Source organism: Pseudopipra pipra, chromosome 5, assembly GCF_036250125.1.
Source record: "Pseudopipra pipra isolate bDixPip1 chromosome 5, bDixPip1.hap1, whole genome shotgun sequence".
NCBI lineage: Eukaryota > Metazoa > Chordata > Aves > Passeriformes > Pipridae > Pseudopipra > Pseudopipra pipra.
In genome coordinates this window covers 11,283,440-11,308,006 of record NC_087553.1, presented here as the reverse complement: position 1 = coordinate 11,308,006, position 24,567 = coordinate 11,283,440, and the positions used below count along the sequence as shown (strand labels likewise).

General features: G+C 40.4%; 1 protein-coding gene across 2 annotated transcripts in view; it reads right to left on the bottom strand.

The window, feature by feature from the left end:
* The window catches only part of BCAT1 (branched chain amino acid transaminase 1), a 61,034-nt gene that overhangs the window by 31,274 nt on the left and 5,193 nt on the right, over positions 1-24,567 (bottom strand). For both annotated transcript variants that reach the window (XM_064654440.1, XM_064654441.1), the window contains exon 2: positions 12,929-13,000. In XM_064654440.1, the coding sequence (XP_064510510.1) occupies positions 12,929-13,000 (72 nt within the window). The remainder of the gene's footprint in view (positions 1-12,928; positions 13,001-24,567) is intronic.

Here is a 24,567-nt window from a genome sequence, read left to right as displayed (position 1 = left end):
TTTTTTTTCCATGGAGGGTGATGCGCTGGGAGGACAGGTTGGAGGATCATCCTTGGAGTACTCTGTCCCACAGTGTGGTCTGCACAAAGTATTGCCACCACCCTCAACCTCTGCTAGTTCCCTGAGTAATAAGGCTCCCAACACAACACTTTGCCTGGCTCACAGAGTCTTTTGGCTTCACTTGGTCAAGCAGCACCAGCAGGAGGGAAACCAAACTCTCAAAAGAACCTGCACAATGGGAGCAGAGCAAGGCCAGATGACTAATACCAGGGGTACTGATTAAGTATCAGTGCCTGTTACATTAATATCACTCATTAAAAGATTACCACAATGCTCCCCTGGTATTACCTATGACCTTTATAAACAGCAATTTATTTCTTTCCTTCGCCAACATTCCCCCAGCCCTGAAAGCATCATGTTGAGGATGCATTAGGGATTGGCATTAGCACCCATCCAGATCTCTGCTGTTTGTACTGCCAACACACAGGGGAAGTTTCAGCTGGTTTATGTTTTCCTTGCTTTGTTTACCAACATGTTCTCAAGCACCTTCTGGCGCTGCTGCCTAATAAAAACCATTGAACTGGAAGGAAAACCAGTAAAAGCAGAACAAAAAGGGTAAGGGAGGTAAAAAAGAAGCGGGTGGGACACATGATCTATTGAGTACAGCTATTTGGCCTCTCTTGCCTAAAGCAGAATGACAAAGACATAGTTCCAGGCCTGCAAACTCTCCAGGTTGCAGCAGAACAGCACATACAAGATGTATGTGCCTATGGCCCAGCCAAAGATGCTCTGGTAAGGAATAGGAAGAATCAGATTGCCTTGCCTGTATAGGGAGTGGTGGGAAGCCAGCTGGATAATGTTGATTTTCAAGGCTTTCATAGTACACCTACAAACAGCCAGTGGCTCACACAGACACACTTTCTTTGAAAAGCCCCTCATCTGAAAAGTGCCTGCTGACTCCAATGCAGCATCTTCCAGGGCGAAGCTTTACCCAGCCCAAGTAAAGAAGATATAATGTGACCTCTGGAAACTCAAATTCATCATTTGATCAAAACAGATCATTTCAATTATGAGCTGGGTCGAATTAAAAGTGACGTGCTGGCCAGTGTCAATTCTAACCAAAGCTGCAACAAGACATCCTGGTGCCTCTAGCCAAGTTGTCAGCTTAAGGCTTCTTCTACCCAGCCTTTGCAATACCCTTAAGTGGATCTGGAGCTGAGAGCAGCCCCCAGCCAGAGCTGTGACTGTCATTACTCCATTCCTACCTTTCTTACCCCAGACAAACATCTCAAGTAGATACAGAAGGCAAGCACATATTTTGTCCTACTCTTTTCACCAAGTTTTGTCAATGCCTTCCCAAATGACCCTTGGCTGTAGCTATTTTCACTGCACTGAAAATACTAGACCACAAGCAGTAGGCTGGGCAGCTCTAACAGGTGTAACTCATTTGACATACCTAAATTTTTCTAAACACTGTGCTGGGTCAGGCATTTCTCTCACTTACTTGAGTAAAAGCAGACCTGGCAGCCTCAGCTGTAAAACAGCTTACAGGTTACCTCACTATAGCAGCAAGTTTCAGCAGAGATCCTCAACACATTAACAGTGAGACTGACTGTAACCTGTTCTGAAGCAACCTCCCTGACTTGCAGTCAAGGTGATTCATTCAAGATCACGAAGCAACCGCAGTAATTATTTTTTATTACTTATGCTGAGTTTGTAAGCGTATCCTTGGAAAGATCAGGGCCTTCTGATGCAATAACAAGCACAGAAGTGTGGACAAATTCCAATATCTTGTTTTGCCCTTGCACTTGTGAACAGCAAAATGTGGTTGCAGCAGTGGAGCCAACTTGGAGAGGGAGAGAGATTACAAAGAGCATGGGGAATTACTGTGAAGGGAAAAGGTGACAGGGCATAGCTGGGAGAAGCTGGAGGGATTGAGGCTGGGACTAGACAGAATGGTTTTGAGGAGGGCTCCGGGGATCAAGATCCTGCCTTTCAGTCCTTATGGCTGTGGCACCCTCATTATTGCTTCTGGACCCTCCCCAGCACACACATCTCTATCCAAGGAAGCCATTCTTTCTGTTGGAGCAGCTACTTTTGCCCCACAGCACCTTCTACCTGGCCTCCTCCTAAATGACAGGCTGAGGAGAAAAGGTCTGCACTGCCAAGGAGAACCAGTGATGGGGAACTTTGCTCCAGACCCTTCCCCAGCTCTGTTGCTTTTCTCTGGACACTCTCCAGCACCTCAATGTCTTTTCTGAAGTGAGAGGCCCAAAACTAAAGGCAGGATTCAAGGCACAGCCTCACCAGTGCTGAGTACAGAGAGATGATTACTTCCCAAGTCCTGCTGGCCACACTATTGCTGACACAAGCCAGGATGCCATCGGCCTTCTCGCCACACTGGTGTTCACACACGTTTGGTTGCCGTCAACCAGCACCCCCAGATCTTTTTCTATTAGCCAGCTTTCCAGCCACTCTTCTCCACAGCTGGAAGGTTTCCTGGAATTGCTGTGAGTTGTGGTTGAGTGCCTGACAGGTCAGGAATCAGACCTGTGCAGGCTGGTGGTGGGAACGATGATGGGACATTGAACAGATCCTGGTTTTCAATATGCTTAGGATATCACTCCAGAGCAGCACTTTGCCCACGTGGGATGTTCACATGTCTGAGCCCCATCTGCCCCACAGTCTCTGCCTTGCCCAGGGTGCCCTGGCCAGGCCAGGCTCCAGCACCCTGGCACTGGGAGCACATATCCTACCATGTCCTGGGGAGCAGTGGGAGCACACCTGGGCTGATAGTGAGGCTGCCACCAGACCTGGGCCACCTTGGGCCCCCTGCTCTGGACTCCATTCCCTGTTCTGGCTGAATTGGGATGCCTGATCCAGGCACTGCCCCGGCTGCCACAGCATGGCAACAGCCTGGGCTCAGGGAAGCTGCGACCCATTGGGGCCAGGCAGTGCTGCTAATTTTGGGAGGTTGTGGATACTAGGCTGACCGAAGTTGCTTGTTGATTCCCCTCTGGAAGCCAAAACCCTGTTTTTTCTTAAGGAGGCTTCTTTTTGGCCTTGCAGCCAATGAGCAAGACACCAACTTTCTCCTCTAATTCAGTTGTGTTGTTTTTCAGATGTCCAGCTGCAGGTGGCAGAGGATTGCACCCATTTTCTTGCTGACCTGAGCAGTGATCTTATCCAGCTGGAGAAGCTTATCCATTAGATATTCCAGCCCAGCAGCCTCATACAGAAGGATTCAAGCTACTCTGTGTTGGATGTAATTGCTTCTCTAGAACAGGTACTATGAGCAGCCCACAGGGAATTGCAAATTGGTCCAGGAAGAGCCTTCCACCCCATGGACCTGTTTTCTGCAGCCTGATGTCATAAAGTATGCTTAATATGCTACTGCACGAAAAATAGCTTGTGCAAAACTCTTGAGAGGAATCAGGGGTGACACAGCACCTCATCCATCAGTGGCATCTGAGCAGAGCCAGGCTGAGCAACTAGAAGGTAGGAAAAGGTTATGGAGACTATATGTGGTGTTAGGGCAACTGGTATTTTCCTCCTCCATCGAGACAAAATAAGCAATCACCTGTTCTGCCTGTTCCCAGACCTTGTCTTAGAAACAAAAATGCTGAATATTGCTACAGTAGATGAAACCAACTGCACCCTCTTCTAGCAGGTGTTACTTTTGTCTAGTTTGTCTGACTTACTATCTCTCAGCTCTATCCACTAATCACTAGCTGACACTACAACAGCATTTACTTCAGTAAAAAAAGAGGATATTTATGTCCTACGGGCCTTGAGTAATCCAAGGTCTGTGGTTTGTTTCTTTTCCCATCCCTCTTTCTTTGGAGAAGACTGTTAGTTTTCTGGGGCAGAGACCATCACTTTTCTTATAGGGCTACACCTGTATGGCTCTGATACCAATAATTAAGTCTATAATAAAAATTAGAAGAACACTAAGAGTTCTATCAACTCTGAACAGAATAAAAAAGAGTCAAATAAATCCTTAGAAATCTATTGCTACCTTGTAGTTATAAAATTAATGTTAATGTAAGTTATCCTATAATGCCTTTGTCATCAATACTATTTCAAATTTACAGCAGAGCCTGAGGCTTGAAAATGGAAAGCGTGCCAAGATATAATAAGATTTGAACAGGAAGAAAGCTCTAATTTTCCTACTATTAAAAAAAAATCAAGAGAAACAAAATATATAAAAAAAGGTCTTCTGCAACCTCGGGGAAAATACCCAGAATTTTTTCAGCGTAAAGCTTCCCTGAGACTTCATCTGAGAATATGTTAGCACATGTAATTGGACTGGGGCCTGGAATCGTTGCATCAGACTGACTGTACACTGGGTAATAAACCACAGAACAAATGACAAAGCAAAAGAAAGTCAAAGCTCTGCGTCAGCTGCGAGTCAGTCATGGAAACAACAGAAAACATGGCTGGAAGGACTTTGCCTGGTCCATCCTCTGCAAGGCATCCAACCTAAACTATTCATAACAGATACTTATCAAATGCTTGTTAAACCAAAGAATGAAATACGGCTACACTCTGCAAGCATTGGGAAGAAAAGAAGGGCAGCACAGCATACTGCTGGCTTCTTTAGCCTTTCCCCTGATCTGACAGATGCCCCAACTCTGATGCAGGAATCTTTGATCCGGAGCAGTAGGAAGGGAAGTAAACCTGCTCTGACAAGACAACAGATGAGTGGCTGGAATTGACATAAACTTCTTGCCTTAGAGAATGAAAAGGGCACCCGGGGCAGCAGCACAGCTGAAAACACAGTCTGAAGCTCCCAAAACATACCAGAAAGGAAATAAAGATGTTGGAAAGCTACAGTAAGGCTAGACTACAAAGCATTGAAGAAACTTATTTTGTCCTAAAAAAAACACTCAAGCACATGGATAATGCATAATATAATTTATTTCAATAGCACTAACTAAATTTTAAGAGTTTTTCCATATGTTGCTGAAATGCTGCCCATGTAACTTCCCACTGATTTGATCCAAAGCCCATTTAAGTTAATCAAGACCCCTTCCTCCAGCTTTGTAGGAATTTGGATTCTAAGGGAGGCAAAACTACCTGAATCTTTATAGCCTCACCCATTTCTACTGCTTCAGGAAAATTATATGGATTTATAATTGTTAGATTTGGGGTTTTTTTCTCCCTTATTCATTAGTCTTTCTCCACTTACACGTTTCAGAAGACATGTTCTTAAAGTTAACAAAGATGCAAAAATGGGGTTCCTACAGATCCTAAGGAAACCTTCTACCTCATACTAAGGAAATCTTAAGGAAAGCATCTATTTGATTTTAATGAGGTTATCTACTCTACCCCAGTTAATATTATTTTCAGATATATGAAAAACAGTCATGTATTATCTATCAAAAACTGTATAAAATATTTCAAATACGATTACCTCTATAAAATTCAAACCACCAAGATGCTCGTAAGACTATTAAACATAGGGACAAAAACTAGACACATTATCACATTTCAGTCCTTTAAACCACTTCTGTTTGCTAACAGCTATTCCAATTAACTAAGTGGGGTGATCAGAAAGTATGAGCAGGCTTTAATGCAATCATTGCACTGGTCTGAAAAACAAACTGCTGTAGCTCACTGGTCGAGTCAGCTGTATAAAAATCCTCTTTGGCCATGGAACTGCATTTCACATATGCAGTGTAGATGTACCTGGGCTTTAGATTAGAAAGAAAGAAGCAATTCCATATGGGGAAACACAGACTGCAATTCTGTAATAGCAGAAAATCCTCTCACAGACTCATGTGCAAACATTTCCATAAAAAACCAACTAGGACCATTCTTCACTAATGGAATACATTAACTAAGTACCTTATTCACATGATTCACTATTAATATATACTGCTTCTTCTCAAAAGATCTGACAGCTTGGTTGATGCAATTCCTGATGCTGTGCTGCTCCTTGCCTCACAACCGCTGTATTTCTGCATTGTAGCATAAACACAATGTTCCATTTTTAGAAAGAGTTTGCCTGGGAGAAGGTTTGAGTCTAACACAAGATGAGGGCTCACAACGGCCTGTGACACAAAACTGGAATAAAGAGATCTCTGACATTTCACTGATAACACATCTTTGCACAGCCGTGCAACGTTTTAGGTGTAAAAATAATGCTGTACAAAAACAAACCTTATAAATTTATAAGGTTTAAGACACGACTGTCTCCTGGTTTGGGAAACATCATTTCTATTTCACATGAAGCAAGCAAAACACAAAATGAGGTATTTACACCTAAGCTTCTCAAAAAGAAGTAGCCACGTTGAAGGAGGACGTGAATTGCAAACCTAAATCTCAGACAAACAAGTTGGAAATATTTTGCCTAAGTAGCCTGGGCAGTCACAAACATGTTAGGTGGAGTAGCCGAGAATAGAATCATAATCTCACATGTCCAAGTCCTGAGCAGTTGCAATTAAATCTTCTTACCCTGATTTTAATAAGCCTGTAGGCATGCCAAGAAGTGGATTCATGGAATGCAGGCATTCAGCAGTCATAATTTCATATGGAATTTCAAAACCTTCTGGAAATACAAAATGCTTTTATCTTATAGTCTCTTACATAGAGGTTATGGGAATAATTTCAAACATTCAGTTAACCACACCTGCCTTTTTCTCTTATTCCGTCTCTCTCTCACACTGGTAGAAAGAAGGTAAACTCACAAATTGCCATGAAATTCATTGTTTGATCTGCCACTGAAACTGCCACAGTTGCCATTTCCTTTCATTCAGTACTTTCTTAGAAATGGGGACTAAATACAGGATTAACATAAATCTCTTCCAGCTCACTAGGCTGGTAGTTCATGGAGAGTTAGGATATAGAGATAACTTCTAAAGCAAAGAGAAAAGCCAAGAGAATACTATATATATTAAAAAAAAAAAATACTAACTTCTCTTCCTAAATTGTCCTTTCTATTCCTGTGTGTTCAGCAAAGAAAACATTTAATATCAAAACTGGGGACTTGATATCACAATGACATTAAAATTTAAGTAATCTTGGAAATAGGTGTGGGCACTATGAATTTTATAAGTTTTGGAGTCAGTTTATAAATTTGCTTTGGGAATCACTGGCTGTCGCTAAGCTTTGTGTTTTAAAAACAATTCTTCACCTTGAGAAAAATAAATCTAGAAAATGATACAAGCTAAATGGAATCTCCAAAATTCTAGTGCAATTCCTGTGCTTCTACAGACACCAACTATATCTTAAGCTCCTAGTGAAAAAGAAGTTAAAGCATCACTTTCTTTGTGCCATAAATCAACTCGGCCAAACTCTCCCCTGGCTATTTTTCTAGCAATTTCCTTTTATCTTGACTAAAAGCTCCTGTTATTTGCTGAAGACAATCAGCTTTATTTGCAAATCCTTCAGCTTCAGATAATGGGACAATCAGTTCCTGTACTACAGCTTAGAAAACCTACTTCCTAAAAGCCTGCGACTATTTGAAGAACATTACCCACTTGAAGAGAAACACAGAACCACTTGCCATCGAGCTGAAGCTGAAAGGAGCTGCCACAGATCTCAAATTCTTTCCTAATAACTGCAGAGAGAGTAGCAGACATATAAAGCACTTTCAGTGGAAGAATGGACTGGATGACCTAAGGTTCTAAGACGATAAATATTTGGAGATGCCTTACTGTGTAATGTTATACACACAGACATACAGATATCCAATTGGTCATCTTTCTTTTACTGCTTCAAGACAGTTTATGTAAAAGTAGATTTTCTACATACATATTTTGGGGAGATACTGCTTATCACAGCATCAAGATATTGGTAGATTTCTATAATAAACTTTTCCCCATTCAATCCAACATAAAGGAAATATTGTATCTGATCAATCAAAATTTTTAATGGGGTCTAATAAAGAAATTAAAATGGCAATGCAAGGCATTCTCCCAACACTCCCAACTAAACCCTAAACCCACAGAGGATTTAACAGCTTCAACACAACAAAAAGCCTCACTGAGTGCCCCTATGCTTTGGCAGGTAAATAATTCATTGACGTCAGTAGAAAATTATAAATTGATACAAGCTGGAAAGAGACTGAAAATATATAAACCAGGTAAACTGGTTTATATTTGTCAGCCTTGTAGGTAATGTGGTAACTATGATGCACGTATTTTCTCATTCCAAAAACATATCAGTGTTCCCTTGACCCGTGTGCTCTGAGCATGTCAGTAACTTTGCCTACTGCTCATATAAAATCACAAGAAAACTGCTCTGTACTTCCTGAACTCTACAAGAAGTGGAACTTTCACCACGTCATGCTGATGTGGCAGTGTGATGCAGTCAATTAGTTCAGATTTTAAAAAAAATGTTTCAAAAACTAGACTTCTGTATTTTACACATTTTTAATTTTTGCGTTGGAGGAGAAGGAAAAAAATTTGGTGAAGCAAAAGTTTTCTTCTTTAAAGAAAACAGGGTCAGTGAATTGCTTGTTTATTATTGTCAGCAATGTTTTCACACATAAAATAGTTCTCTCAAATAAAGCTTAAAACTGTCTATTATCTCAAAATAGCTTGGTCCCTCTCCCAATTCCCAGAGTAAGGAACCCTATATCCCACTATATTTCATTATATAGTTTCATTAGTATAAACATGGTTACAAATCACAGTAATGTAAAACTTGCATTGGCAACCTCTCAATTTGAGCCACAAATGCCTGCATTGGAAATAAATGTTCAGGGGTTTTTTCTAGTGTAAAATACACTACAGCTTTAGATTCTGTGGAAAAACTGTCAGACATTTCGGTTGGGGTTTTTTGTAGGTTATACCTATAGTGTGGAAATAATCTTTATGTTCTAATTTGGGCAGTATCTGGCCCAGTGTCAGCTAGTTGACAGCTTTGAAGCATTACAGCAATGCAAGAAACAAACACTAAAAATACATAATTATAGATAATTCACTATATCCAGCGTCTCTCACAGCTAGACTTGAGCTGGCTTCAAACTGGAAGCCGTGCAAACATATTACCACAGCACTGTACTCGGTCTAGCAAGTCCAAGATCCCAACAGGGATCATCAGCTTGAGCACAGCACTGCACTAACCTGCCTGTACGGCTTCCAGTCTGCCATGGGCTCACATCCCACTGGCCTGGAGCCTGGGAAGGTTGAGTCTGTCTGGAGGAACACTCATAGTTATTTAGAGTAGCATGAGGAGCCATTCAGACACAGAAGCTCCACTTGCACATTTCTCATTCTACAGCCACAAGTTTTCACATGAGCAAGTCAGTCCAGACCCACTTGTGAACTGCAGCTATTCTGCTCTGCTGTGGCACGGCAGACTAGTCCTTTTTCCTAGAAAGTCTGCACCACTTTGGCACACTAAACAGGCCATTAAAAATTAAAACAAAAGAACTGAACTTCGCAGCATTAAGATGGCAAACTAATTTTCCATAGCTTCAGATCACTGAAACACAGAGAAACACAGTAAGAGTAGGTAATACCTTCTTAAAGTGCTCCCTGTATCAGTCCCAAAGAGAAAACATATTCCATGACAAAAGGTTAAAACAAAAAGAAAATCATCTTTCTGGATATGGATTGATAACATGAGGGAAGGAAATGGCAATCACAGATTCATAGAATTAGCTCTGACTTTGACTGTGTTTCTTCGAATCAGTTACATATGGAAAGAGATCACCACATTATACAAACAACATTCCTTCTGTCTTGTGACAGGATAATAGGCAGAATGAAGGCATTAAAGAATCTACCAGATTTTTAGTTGTAAAAATTAAGTGCCTCAGACATAACTGTGTGCTGTTTTGTGGTATTGCTGAATGCAAGTATAAGAAGAAATCCAGACACATGCATTTCTTGATTCAACTTTCAAAAAAACATTCAGTGCTACAGAGGGTGACTGCACTTTCCATTATAAGTGGTTTCATATTCCCCTTGTAGAGTTCCAATGCTGACAACAGGCAAAAACTGCAAGGATAATTTCTTAGGTTATGGTCACAAATCCCCATCAGTTTTTTAAATAAACAAATATATAAGTATGTGCATACAGCAGTTAAGGGAGGGAGAAGGATTTTACTCTCGTGGAAGGAGGTGGGTAGATAAATCCTGGAGATCTGACACTTTCTACAATACAGGAAACTCTGGCATAATCACTATTTCCCTCAATGTTTCTTAGCTCTTCCAAGATCACTGCTCACGTGTCAACTCTAAATGCCATACATTAAATATCCTGTAAATCACAGACCTGTCAGGATGAGATTTTTAACTGCAGAATTGAGTCAAATTAAGGTATTTCAGTAGCAATTAAGGTAGTTTAGTAGCAGTTAAAATGAAGAAAGCAACAACTCTGACCTAGCAGAGGGGCTCACTGCCTGCTAGAAATCATAGGTAACATTCATTCCTTCCCTCCCATTGTTTAGGGACTTTCTGAGTCCACCTTTCCAAGTCAGGCAGAAACTGCAGTAAAAATCAAGGAAGCTCAGCCCACCTAAAAAGCACAGCACTGCATTCTTAGAAGAAATGTCTTCAGACACTAATGTGGCACTCAAACGTTGGATGTGATCCACTGTAAACAATATGTTTTATGTAAGATTTAACCAAAACCATACCCTGTTTTCTACATTCCCACAATCTTGGATTATTTAGGTTACTGGCACAGAATTGCAACTTTCCTCAGGACAGTCAGCCCCATGGGTCAACTGGATTCCTTTGAATATTATTAGCTATAGTTTCTGAAATTTTAACCATAACTCTCTTCCACAGAAATGTTTGCGAATTTTTCTAGAACGAATCCAGGCTATTTAATTTGTCATTTTCTGGTGCTGGTTCTTCCTTTTTTTATAAAGTTTTTCTTCTTAATTTGACAATGAAATTAAAAAGACTGGAAATAATTATTATAACGCATGACACTACAACCAGTACCTATATTCTCATCTTAACTTTCATATGCACATCTTCCACAGTATGCTATTTTCTAGAAATCTCTACCCCCTTCTGGCAACTGCAGCTAATCTTCAGAAACAGAGCCATAAGGCAGGAATGGACTTATAAATTAGACTTCAGCCTGAGCCAGCTGCTTTTTTTCTCACATTATTCCCTTTATGACCATCTGTCCCACCTGCTAACACAGTTTTCCCCTCACACAGACTTTCCACTACAATGATTTGCCATCCTGGCTGACATACAAGTATCAATAGAAAAGAACTTGGATTAAATCCAACTTTGTGCCACCCAACATGTGGAGCTTTGGTAAGGCACCCGCTTGACTGCTGGTATAATTAAATCTGCCTTGAGTCTGCTTCAGTTTATGCCCAGTTCACCTATGACCCAAACACTACCACAGTTGGTTGCCACTTTATCTTCCTTCTGCACTGCCTCAATGAGTGAAAGAAGGAGCTTAGTGTTGGTACACAAGAGTCTCCTCTGGGTAAAGCAATTCTTGCTCTCAGATACACTGGCACATTCCACTGAACGAATCTACTGAGATTTATCTTGTCTATTTGTTGAAGGTGAATTCGCAAAGCTCCGCACTCCACGCTTGTGAACTCTTGGGGTTTCAAACCTGGCTGCATGCCTGGTTTTGTCAGCATTTTCTGCATCATCCTAAATTTTCCTCCTTTGGCAGAATTGCCAGAGAGACACAATGCAAAGAAATGAGGAAGAGAAGAACTGGGAAGGGCTGAGAATGAGGAAATAGAAATTAAGTGGCATGTTGCTACATGGTGAAATTCTGTAGTCCTGGACTCTCAAGAATTCTTTGCTGTTCTCAATGACATCAGCACTGGTACAAACCTTATCAAGGAGTTCAATTTAAAACATTTATTCCAGCACTCATTTTTCTTATCTGCTTAAAGCCTGACAACTGAAAGGGAACTAGCTACTTTAGCATAGTTCAGAAGACTGCATAGCAGTGACACCACCCAAAAAAATCAGGAAGAACATGACAAAGTGTATAATTATAATTTCATTTTGTGTACTGCTGACAATAGTCAGAAATAACAGGAAGGGGACTGCTGAAAAAGCACGAGTGAGGTCACCTTTTTCTGGGTACTACTTTTAAATGTCTGCAAAATACAGATGAGGCTTTTTAAAGGTTGTAAATCAGGGAAAGAGAGGGAGAGAAAGAATTACAGATGTGTGACATAAGGAATAAAGGCAAAAGAAGTATAAAAGGCAGGAAAAAAGGAAATGAGCACAGTGTAGAATTCAAAGGAGCACGTGCTGACAGGCTTCACATTTCCAACAGAAAACTGGAATTTGACATCTGTGTCCATACAGTGTTTAAAATGAGCTCTTAGTTACTTCCACTGCATTCAGGAAGGAGGAAGAAGAAAAGAATGATATCTTAACTGAGCTCAGTTCTAAGCATAAGATTAAAATAAAAAGAGAGGGATGCAATTTCATGTCAGTTCCTGGCAGCTGCTCAGCATTCATTATTATCATAGCTCTGTTTGCTTGTGGAGTGCTCATAATGTGGCAGAGTTGCAGAGTGCTTTAGAGTCCTTCTGAGATCCTTAGCTCTGCAACTTTAGGACCAGATGGAAAAAACCCTCTATTGAACACCATTCATAATGCCAAAGTTTAACAAATAATAGAGTGCTACAGAAATGTTGTTTGGAAAAAAGACCTTAATGGGGGAAATCAGTCTTGATTTCTGTTGCATTCGAAGCAGATAAGAGTAAAATTAAAGCCACCTATCTCATTTTAATTTTAATTACTACTAACCTTTTAGCTAGTACCAGAAATTGTAATAAACTTCTTCTTGTAACATTCTTAATTTCTACATAAAAAACATGTTCAACAAATGCAATTTACAGAATTATGACAGTCAAGAGTGTCAGTAGTTCTGAATGCCTGCACAACAATCATTACTATGTTATGGATACTGGCTGGCACCATCCACTGAAACGCTTCAGACAGTCATCTTTTAACAAAAAACATACCTTGAAAGAGTCAGTCACATGCTTTGCTGTTTCTCCTGAACATCCTCCTCCCGTGCACTCATTCTGACAGCCCTAGAAGAAATAAAACCAGAGGAAATCAAACTCAGTGCACATTGCAGAAACATTGAAACACATCCAGTTAACTCATTTTAGGGACAGATTGCTTTGAATGACCATTCAAGCTTCATCTTCAGTAAGTATATTAGCAAGAACTTTGTGGTAGTTTCCTAGCACGACTTTCCACCCTCTAGGTTTTTAGTTATGCTTCAATTGCATTATTTTGCACAACGGTGTTTCAGGGCTTTCTAGGAGAGACAACATCCTAGATCAGATTATCACTCTGAAGCGCAGAAGGATATGGACAACATCACAAGTCTTTCATTCAAAGCTAAAAAAATAGTGCTTTTACACAGTTTCATCAGAGTCAAGTTTCTCTACCAGAGTATCCACCTAACAGAGTCACTTTTGCCTGTTCTCAAAGAAGCCTGAGTAGGTAGAGTGAAAGGAAAAAGAAAAAATTGGTTTTATTTAATCCTTCATTAGAAAAAGATAGTGATAGGGAATGCCCACCTATACGAATAAATAATGAGAATATTTTCAATTATATACTTTGTTGAACTTCAGGCTTTTGCCACTGACTATGTTAGAAAGGAACTGGAACAAAAAAAAAAAAAAAAAAAGGAGTGCTAGTTCCAGGAATCCTTCTGTTCAGCAACAGAGGGATCACACAGACAGAGACACTAAGGGATGTTGTTGCCAGGGCTGACAGCAAGAGACTTTAAGAGACTTTCAACCCTCCAGGTGAAAAGTCCTACTTCGACCCTACACTGGCTGCTCACCTCTTGGTGGCTGCTTCCCACCCTGCCCTTGCTGCATCTTGGGTGGGAAGTCCCAGGTCACAGGTATAATTCCCTGAAGGAAAGGTGCACAGGAAACCTTTCCTGGTCAGCCTGTGAGATCCCTGCTCCAAGCTCTTAACCAAGGAGCAGCCCCCACCCTACAAGGAGGGCTGCGTGCAGGTGGATGGCTGTGTCAGGGAGACAGCAGCCACCAAACTGTGTGGCCAGGGGTGGGACCAGATGGAGCATGGGCATTGAAGCATGACACACACAAGGCAAATAACATTATTCTTTTCCCTTTCTGCAGATCTTGGGGTTATGGTATAGAAAAAAAAAAAGCAGTATCTTCAGTGGGCCTTCAACAGACTGCAGGCTTGCTATCAACAAAAGAAAAAGCCAAACTCCCAGCCACAGCAGATCTCACTTCCTCTCCCCTTCCCCTCAAGGCCCCAGGGAGCCCACAGCATCCCTCCTGCCTTGTCACCATCAGCTTTAACCCTTCTCTTCCTCTTTATTTTTAACCCTATACAGAGAGGCAGGCAATCATGGCTACAAGATCCTTCCTACCCACTAAAGGAGAATCTGTTGAGAGAAACCACAAATCTCTTTACAATGTACCAATATGCTTTTCCTTTTACTAAAAAATATGGGGGGTTTAGCTTGAAAGCTTAGTGTTTTCTACTCCAGAAGGACAAGACTTCGATAGAGTGTTCACTGGCATTCATGTCAAACCTTAGCAGGACTAAAGTGTCATCCAAACCGAGGGACTCTCTGAGGGACATTGTATAATAATATGTCCTTGCTTTCCCTGCAATTCTTCAAATACTTCCAAATTCAGTGTAAAACCCCCAGAAGGCCTCCATGACACCATCGGTTAACAATAGTTAAGTATCCTGCAGATTAATTAAGCCAACTGACTTTTCTTTGCAGTGGAACGAATTAGGATGGAGAGCGTGCTGGTTACCAGCTAACATGGATGGGAACTGCCAGCTGTGGAACAGGAATGTCTCAAGGAGCTCCAGTTCCACTGCTGGCTTTTGTCTAATATCTAGCATGCCAAGTTGGATTTTCTAATAATAATTACTGATGTCAGCAAATACTGACAAATGCTCAACCATTATGCTTCAGTTTCTTCCCATCTCTCCTTTATGAAGTTACCCTAAAGCAAGTGTTGGCATCAACACAGAGAGGACAGAAGCTGGATACAGTTTAACATCCTCTTTTATGATCTTTTTTAAAGATACCAAACTAGTACATGAATTTCAAGTACAGACCACCTACAGGAGCAGCCCCTGGGGGCTCAGTCATGTTGCCCTTCAGTTCAAGGTTCCCATTAAACTGAGTGAAGCCAACAGCCCAGTTTTTGGGCGTGTGCCACGGGGCCAATCCTATTCTCCATGAAGTCATTATGTTTTACAGATTTAACTCATGTTTAAAGCAAGTAGCTAACTGCCTTTGTTAACCACATTGAGATTAAATTGAGTTAATCCCTCGGCACTAGAAACACATTACACAATTACTTTCTAATTGATGGAGTCATATCTTAATGGCTCCATGGCTTATAAATCTGAAGCCTGCTAAATGCAATAGGGAAAATTGCTCCCTGATTAAGTGCCATCATTGCCAAGGGATATATGCCAAGCATAAATCTGCCCTTTGTGTTTAATAGCATGGTAGATTTAAATCTGCATCCATTAAAACAATGATGTTATCCTAAAGATACATTTGAAGCCACTGGGTCAACATCTTCTCAAAAGTCACTCAAGACTGTATAAAGTTGCCATGAAATTACACAAGCATGACAGTTTTACACAAGCATGACGTATTTCCTATGTCATGTTGTAGAGCTATGGTATATGTAACCACTTTTTGTAAATTGAAGATAGAACAGTATTTCAAAGTTTTCCTTCAAAAATACACATTCATTTTACCATTCCTGTAAAGCCTATATGAGAAAAAAAAAAGTGTAAAGCATTATTAGATTAAACTCTATTAAAAAAATGGGGTTTATGTGTCATTTTATCGCTGTGAAATTCTACTAAATTTTTTGCTTAATAGTTGTCATCTGCACTTCTGCTAGAGGTTTCCCAAACCTGGACATTCAGCTCCTCTATTTGGTCTTCAAACTGCCTTAGACATACAGCTTTTCAACATCTTTTAGCATCGTGACCCTGCAATCACTGTCTCTTGGCTACCCTGCTGTCTTTGGCACACCTTCTCTACGTCTTCTATGCAGTCAGACCAGTTATCCTTCAGCTGAAAGGCCATTCTGCTACAAAAATAGGCCCATCTCCTCCCCAGATTCTCTAGGTTTCCTAGAATACATGAGTCTGCCTTCACTTGTCCTGAGCCTTCACATTTAGTGGCTTTTGAGACACCAATTCTTTCTTCTCATTTGGGACTATCTGTTCTATAAACTGCAATTCCAACAGATGCTTTGTCAACCTGCTGTGCTTGGGTTTTAGATACACCAGTATCTCATTGGCTCACCTTCAGTAATGAAACGTGAACTGAAGATTATCAGAAACTTCATCACTGTAAACTTATGCTGCAAACTGCATTTCTTTATCTAAAGTGCATGAGATCATTTAATTAATAATAAAAAAAAAAAAGGTTCCAGTTCTCAAACATGTTTTGCAGTTACCTCTATGTGCCATGTGCTTTGTCAACCTTTTTCAAAGAAAACTGATTCTTTAATCAGTTCCACGCTCATTAATTTTCCCTGTTTGGTAACTCTTCTCACTGCTGGGGAACAGAAAACTTTCCCTAGCAGAAGGTAGGAGTAAAGAAATAAACTGCCAATAATTTCTGCAGAATTCACACTTTCAGCTAGGAAATCATTTTGGCCACTTTTCAAAACAACTCAAGGGCTGCAGCTTCAGAAAATCCTTAGTCATCTTTTTTGGTTTCACCAGTCAGTTTATCGAAGTCAGCCCACAGACAGCTCCAATGCCTCCACTCTGAGTGAGAATTTCATCAACAGCACCACCACCCTGGTAGAGAACTACCACTGACAGGGAACATCTGAAACCCCAAATTCATGCCCATGAAAGGACCACAGACAGTGCTTTTTTGGGCAAGCATTGGCTATTCACGGAGGAGGAGAACCTAAAGAAGCGAATAAACAACAGATGCACAGCTGTGACAGCACAGAGTTCCTTCTACCAAGGCAACTCCATCTCCTGCTACGCAGAGAAACTTAAAGCCAGGACTATCTTGTAGCAGTCATCAGGCCCCAGCAAAGTCAGAGCAGGAGTTTCCTCTGAAGTCGTATGAGAGACAATTTTCAACAAAGAAAGTCCTTTCTGAGACATTTCTCCAAGCTAAAACAGCGTCTTACCGCTTTTTCCCATGCTTGCTTCTGGCTGCTAAGTGTCTAAGAAATATTTCATCCTTTAATTTGCACTGGAAGGATAATGAAATTAGAACACTTATCTGATTGCAGGAATATAGCAGATCAGAATAAATTCAGTGCCCAACCCATATTATGGTACTGCCAGAGGCAAGGCAAGTGAGGGGTGTGATGACCAGCACTTTGTCATTCAAAGCCACCCAAATCACAGTTGCCTTTCTGGACCAGGTATAGAATAGACTCCAGTGTGCACAAATGCCATAAATCTGTGTATTGCTACAGTCTTATAAAAGCACTACCATGACTTCAGAACAGCTTTCATCTCTTCCAAAGAAATGTTAATACGTGTTGGCAGCCGCACCACATAAAAGATGAATTTGAAGAAAAACGAAACAGTAATGATGTTCACAGCTTAAAAAAAAAAAAAATCCACACACTGTCAGACAGAGAGAAATTCTGAAAAACTGCTGTAGGGTCGAGTCTTATAATACTATTTTTAATATCAACTAAAATATATATTTATTTAATGACATTTGTGAAAAACTTCCAGAGTTTAAGAAGGTCATTTATGGAATCCAGTAGCCAAGTACGTTAACCTCAGCTGTCATGGGAGTTGATGCATGATATAAAAATATTTTAATTCTGTCTTTATATTGCAGGTATGTGAACAGGAACACACACCTATATACGTGTTACCGTGCAAGTGTCTCCAAGTATCTTCCTTGTGCTGGGTCATTTACATGACAGGGCAGCACAACTTACCCACCAATGTCTTTTAAATCTGCTCTTTACAAAACCAAGACGAAAGAAGCAAGAGGACTTATTCTTAAAGGATATTTCTAACCACTCATCAAGCCAAACAGAGACTTTCGAGGTATCTTTGTTAGGCTGGTGCACTGCCCAAGCATTGGCTTGCCACTCTTCAGCATGAATTCAGAAGGTGTGCAGCACAAAATCAAGAGCAGCTACAATGATGCACCTCAGGGTACGCACAGATCAGCACTGGGGGCAGGGGAACAAAACCAAAACCAACCAAACATAGAAGGACAATTTGGTATAAGTGGTTTCAGTGTGTAGCTTTTAACTGAGTTCCCGAGAATTTGTATTGATTTCTGCGCTTTCAATACACTTTTTAAGACTACTCTTCCTATCATACATCCGCCCTGATGCCTTGTCAGCTTGACATTATCACCTTATTGTGGCTGTTTATTCAACCTTGAGCTGGCACTAATGTTGGTTAAACAGTGAGGCAGTGCAGTAACAGTACAAAACAAAGGAAAATAAAAGGCAACCAGCACAGCAGAAAACGAAAGCTTCCACACTACTTAGTGATAATTTTGCATCAGAACAAAGGCATCAGGGCTTAGAACACAGAAGAGTTCCTTTGTCTAAGAAGGCTGCATTGCATAAAGTAAGGTTGAATTGAAATAGACTATTATTAAATTAGTCCCAAAGACTGTGCAGGAACTTATCTGTGGCTCTGGCTTGAAGAGTTTATTTGCTTTAATTAAAAGCAATTTAAGTAGTTTGAATAAAATTGAAATAAGCTCCTCTTAAAACAAGCATCGCTGTTTTTATTATGTCTAAATAAAAGGCAATTCAGGTTATATGAGCACTTTCTAACTTATTGGTTAGAAAAACCTTAAAACAGAGAACATAAAGAAATGAAAATATTCATCTAGCCCATCCAAGATTCCTATTTAGTAACATTTATAACTACATCACAACTGTCAAAGAAGACAGGTTGTGTTCATGAAATTAAATAGACACAAGACAATGTTGCCAATGTAAAAGTCATTTCAGTCAGCATTCAGATGAGAAACCTCTCTTGGAAATAATGTCAATTTTCTGACTCAGTGCTTAAAATAATATTTGAATTAGTTCAGTAATGCCTAACCTGTTGTACAGGAAAGCTTGTATCAGTTTACCTGGAAGATAGCAAGGCTAGGCAAGGTGAAAGATTACTTCTGAAATCCAAGACAAGGTGAAAGATTACTTCTGAAATCAAAAAAGGTTGTGTGCTTGGCAAACTTAATTATCAAGAAGGCTAAAATAAAAGAGTTCACTAGAAACAGAAGACAGATTAATTTGTTGTGACTGACTCTAAGGAGAACATGAGCAGGGATCTATTCAGCTTCAGGCTAAAATTAGTTTGCCAGAAAAAATTGCAGCATTAGCTGTGACTTACACCCATACAACATGGAGCCTAAAGTGTGATCCTTCTCAACTGAAAAACACTGAAAACCTACCACCAGCCCCATGCAATGCAGGACATAAAGCAGCTGTAATCTCTGTGTGGTGCCCCTTTAGGCATTAGCTAATTTGGCTTAATACATTTCCTGCATATCCAGACAATTGTCCTTCCTACTTCTTCAGAGAAATAGGCAAGTACCCTAAAGAAATGCTCTTCACACATGCAGTGTGCTTTGACCTTGATTTCTAAGCCCACCGTTCACACTGTTCTTGTTTGTTTTCCCTTCTATGACCCTCCTGTTGCTCTCACTCCCCAATGCTGTTTCCTCTGTCTTCACAGTTTACTGGCTCTTCCCTTCTGATGGAGCAAAACAGCCTCGTACAATTAGGGGAAGAGGCAGATGACCTAATGGAGCTCTTCCATCTCTAACTCCTATGAACAGTGCCTCTAAGTGACTCTTTTGTTGGCTTGTTTGTCTGCTCTAGCATTAATTAGGTTTTTAACAAGTGCATTGTTTGCTAGAATGGCATAAAGAAAAACATGTTAAAGCCACCAGCTGGATCTAGTTGACCTATAAATTCATCTGCCTGTTTTCTAACTAGACAGTGTCTCATGGGTCTGTGATGTGGAGATTGCACAAAAAAAGGTGAAAATTCTGAAAAGTCGCCATGGTTTTACTGTGTTTAGGCCCAGTTCTCTTTGATATGTGATCTTTTACATCAAACTGCCAAAAACAAAGGGTATAAATACTGTCACATAGTTTTCTGTACCACTCTAAAAGGGCTTTGCTGTTTACCACAAGGAAGCTTCTCTTCGTTATAATTTCCTCTAACATTTCTCTTAGCCCATGTATTCTATAATGCCAGGTACTAAATCAGTATTTTAAGATCTTATAGTAAAACTAACCAGGATGCATTTTTAACTGCACTGCTATACCAGCAAAGATGAGCCTAAGCATAATAAAAATTAATCTGCTTATTTTCCTCAAAGATTCAGTTCCACAGGTTATATTTCTTATTCTGAAACAGCTGTTGAGATAAACGACAGATCTGATCTAAAGATGCATAAAATATAGCTTACAATTTGTTTGTGAAATTGCCTCGTGGTGGAAACCACACAGATCCTGCAGCTGATGACCAAGGCAATTGGCTTGATGCAGTTACCAAATGATAATGTAAATAACATGAAGGCACAGAGAGCAGAAACAAATAAAGTCATTGTCTGAGGGTTTAGAACTGGAAGCAAGACAATTTAGTGCAGGAGACCAAAGCTTCTGCAGTTTGCAAATAAATCATTATAGGCTCCTGGGGGGAAAAAAAAAAACCACACACACAACCAAACCACAGCAGAGACAGTGATGGATTCCAAAATGAGAACTGACATGCTTAAAGAAAAGAGCTAGCAAACAAAATCCTGTTTTTAAGGACATAGTCCTGTTTGCAAGCTCCCTCATAACTACAGCGGAACCAGGAGAAATACAGGGTCAGGCCTGAATCACTGGCCTGTATAAGGGGTCATTTGTAGCTATTCTCAGAGTGCTTAGACCGTGTCCCATTTAAGTCCATTTTGCACTGGAATAAAGGTTTACATAAGACCTTTGCTGAGCAAAGATGAATCACACACTGAAAACAAAAGCTCTGTGGAGGAGAAAGAAAAAGACTGGTTTTGGAGGAGGAAAGAGTTACTTTTTTTCCACCACAAGTCCTGTGCACAGTCCTACTAGAGGTAATAAAACAGTAACTTACACAGCTGGCTCTCGAATAACATCGAGTATAATAAAACACTCTGCAATTGCACATGTGGTGGCTGGTCTGCAAAGGGCCGACACAGGCTGGCTTGGTATCACATCTTGCCCTGATAACTTCTCGTGGCCCGTTTAATTCATCACCAAGTATCAAGTGCCACTGCTGCAAAGGCACAAGAAGCATGACTTTCTGTAGTGTGCTGGCTGTCAGTGCGGTTATTCCCTGTTCCCTGCTTCCCAAGCAGGTGGTTTACCTGCGAAGAATCCAACAGATGAAGCTGATAGAGCATGGCAGCAGCTATCTAACCTGGGATCTGCATGGGCTCAGGTCTGCAGGTACACTCTGCTTCACTAGTCAGAGAAGCACTCCTTATAAACGTGCTTCTTTGCTGTGCTGGTCTTCTCAAATGGCTGAGCAAAGCCCCTGGGCTTTGCTTGCAGGCAAAACTGTGTACACCCAGATGTGTGCTCTGCCTGAACATGTGGCCACAGTGATGAAGAAGGACCCAATCTTGAGCTTTCAAGGCTCACAGAGATCTAGGAGGTCTCTTTAAACAAATAATGCAAAGCAGGGTAAAAAAAAAAAGCAAATCACATGAGAAAGACAGCAAGCTTTGTCTAGAGGTGTTGCAAATACTGCGTTCTCTTGGATTCTGATAGTGGGCTGGAACTGTTTGTTCCAGATAAAGAACCAAGACCTTCATTGTTTATAAGCTTTAAATGAATTTTCTCACTGTAATACCTGGAAGACTGGCTCTACAGTTACAAAACCTAAGTAAAGGAAGGTAGAAACATCTGTCCCTTCTACAGACAGGAAATTCAGGCGTAGATTGTCCCTTCCCACACCTCACACTGGCTAGCAGCTGCCTCAGGGAATTCACTGGGAAGCGACAGGTGCCAGAAAGGAGCATGCACAGCTCCCCAGGAACTAAATCTGTAGCTCCTTTTCCTTAGAGAGACATACCCATCCAATCCATTACAGTTCTTATTAGGGAAAAGGAACGAATGTAAATGACTGATGTAGGTTTGGCTGTTCACCTATGCAAGCTGCAGAAGACTCACCTATATTGACTTCAACAGGTTTTAAGTCTGGTATGATAGGTTTGAAGCAGTGGGAGATCTCTCCCTGGCTTTTACCAAAGCCTGGGTTATACTCCTGTGACGCACCTTTTGCTGTGTGTTCAAACACTGCCTTGTTTTAAATAGACACAATTCAACACAGTAGAAAGGAAATTGAAGCTTTCCCCTTGATAAAAGGGGCACTAGGAACAGAGCCAACCCAAAAGAAAATCCTTGGGACCTGTCTGAAGACAGCATTTCTAATAATGTTCTTGTTCAAATAACAGCAGAGATGGAGCATATTTGCATGATAGATGTGCAGCTCAGAACATTCTAGGAACTTCCCTGCTTTACAGTCTTTGGGTTGCAGTCAGTGGGTGCAACAAAAGGTAAGAAGTGTAATCCACCACACCAAGCAAATGTAAATAATCCCATGGAAGTTTACTAACAATCCAGGAAAAGCAGGGCACAACTACAGCATCACTGTACAGTGTCACACATTACTCCCGTGAATGAGGACAAACACCAAGATAACACCAGTAAGAAGCTGCTTTTCTTGATGATACCTTCTCAAAAGAGGTAAAATGTTTCAAAATAGTGATAAAATCAGATACTCCACCTACTTAGTATATATTCAACTATGTAACAATTCTAAGGCGGGGGGAAAACACGGATTATAAGACTTCAAAATTTTGGAGCTGCATTACACTTACTCTGTGTCTTTTCTAAAAACCCTGTGAGCAACCCCTTCATCTGAAGTCCCCTATCATTTGTTGACAGTGCCCAGAACAAACTGGATGCCACCCAGGGAATTTGAGAGTAAAATATCACCCAGCACATTAAAAGTGGCCTTGGAAAAGTGCGGTAACAGATACTTGTAAAGGTGTCAGCATTAAGAGCACAAAGCAAAGAGAGAGGCCCTTTGCCCAAATTACAGCCTGGTAAAAGAGCACCACAAATGAGGTTAGAAAAATGGTGACTTTGACATGCTAAGAAATGGCACTGTAATGAAGATGATAAACAGGTCTACGGCAAGTAATGTAGGCTTGTTTTCCTACAATTCCACATCTGTGCCAGTGATCAAACAGCCCAACTCAGCTCCACAAATCTAAATTGCTAAATGACTTGTAACACCCCCATGAACCAGGGGGTTTGTCCAGCTTCAATCCATGTGAACATCAACGCTCCTGACCAGAACATCTCTGTCATATCTGAATGTATCCAGCTAGCTAATTGGAAGCACCCTCAAACAGTTTAGAATTGCATCTGATTTGTCCACTGTTGAAATCCAGTTCACCTGGAAGCAGCAGGACAGAGCATTTTACATGTATGTTCTAATAAATATTTTTCCCAATTGACACAATAAAAACATTGCTGGCTGCAGCACAACGCCTTAAAAGAAAATCCAAAAGGAAACAATGATAAATGCTAGATTTGCAGATCAATGAAGAACAAGAAAAAATGTTGATGTTGCTGAACTTCTATCTCCAGGTATCAAGAAGAGAATAAAACTGTAAATGCCAAAAATTATCTCTGAAAAAGTGTTGACAGGTAAAAGATAATATTAAAAATATTAAAAAAACCCTCAGATGATATACTTATGATGGATCAATGCCTCAAATATATGAGCAAATGAATACAATATTACTTTTTTCTGCATGCATGTACACATCCAGCTGTACAGGTGTGCCAGGAATGATGCCTGTGTAGCCACTATATAAGATCCTATGCTACAACTTCTACTTCATGCTGTGAAAGGAATAAACTTGGCTCACATTATACTCTATACTAAGACACAACTATTTATTTTTTCTAGCTTTTAACTTCTATACTTCGGGCAATACTTTCTAGCAGTTAGTAAGAGTGTTGTCAGATTGTAAGTAGGCATTGCCACAGTACAGGGCACAAATCAAGACTCACAGTTTTGACTCTCAACACTAGCACTGACTGTGATCTTGACAACTTGATGATATTAATAAATCTTGATGTTCTATTAAAAAAAATAATTATGGTACTCCTGAATTACAAATCCATAAATAAAGTTTATAACGAACTAACTATAGATCCTATTAAAAAAAATTACTTCTGCTTCTATTCGTCCAGGAGCAAAAACTTAACCTCTCCACCTGTTTCCTCAAAGTTTAGAATCAGGGAAATAAAACCTGTATCATACATCTGGTAAGAAACTTGCTTCACAGCTAGCCTGCTAAATATGTTGAGAATATCACAAGTCTTAAAATCTGCTATGAAGTTTTCTTTCCCATACTGTTTTGGTTAAAAATTTCTATTATTTTATTGGAGGGTGAGAGACTCTCTACATTAACTAGAAATTATAAGATATAAGAAAGAAATTATACTATTACTGCTGATTTTAGGTGGACTTTATGTGATTTTTAATGACTTGAATGATGATATACAGTCGGACAAAGCCTTGGGAATTCATAATTTTGT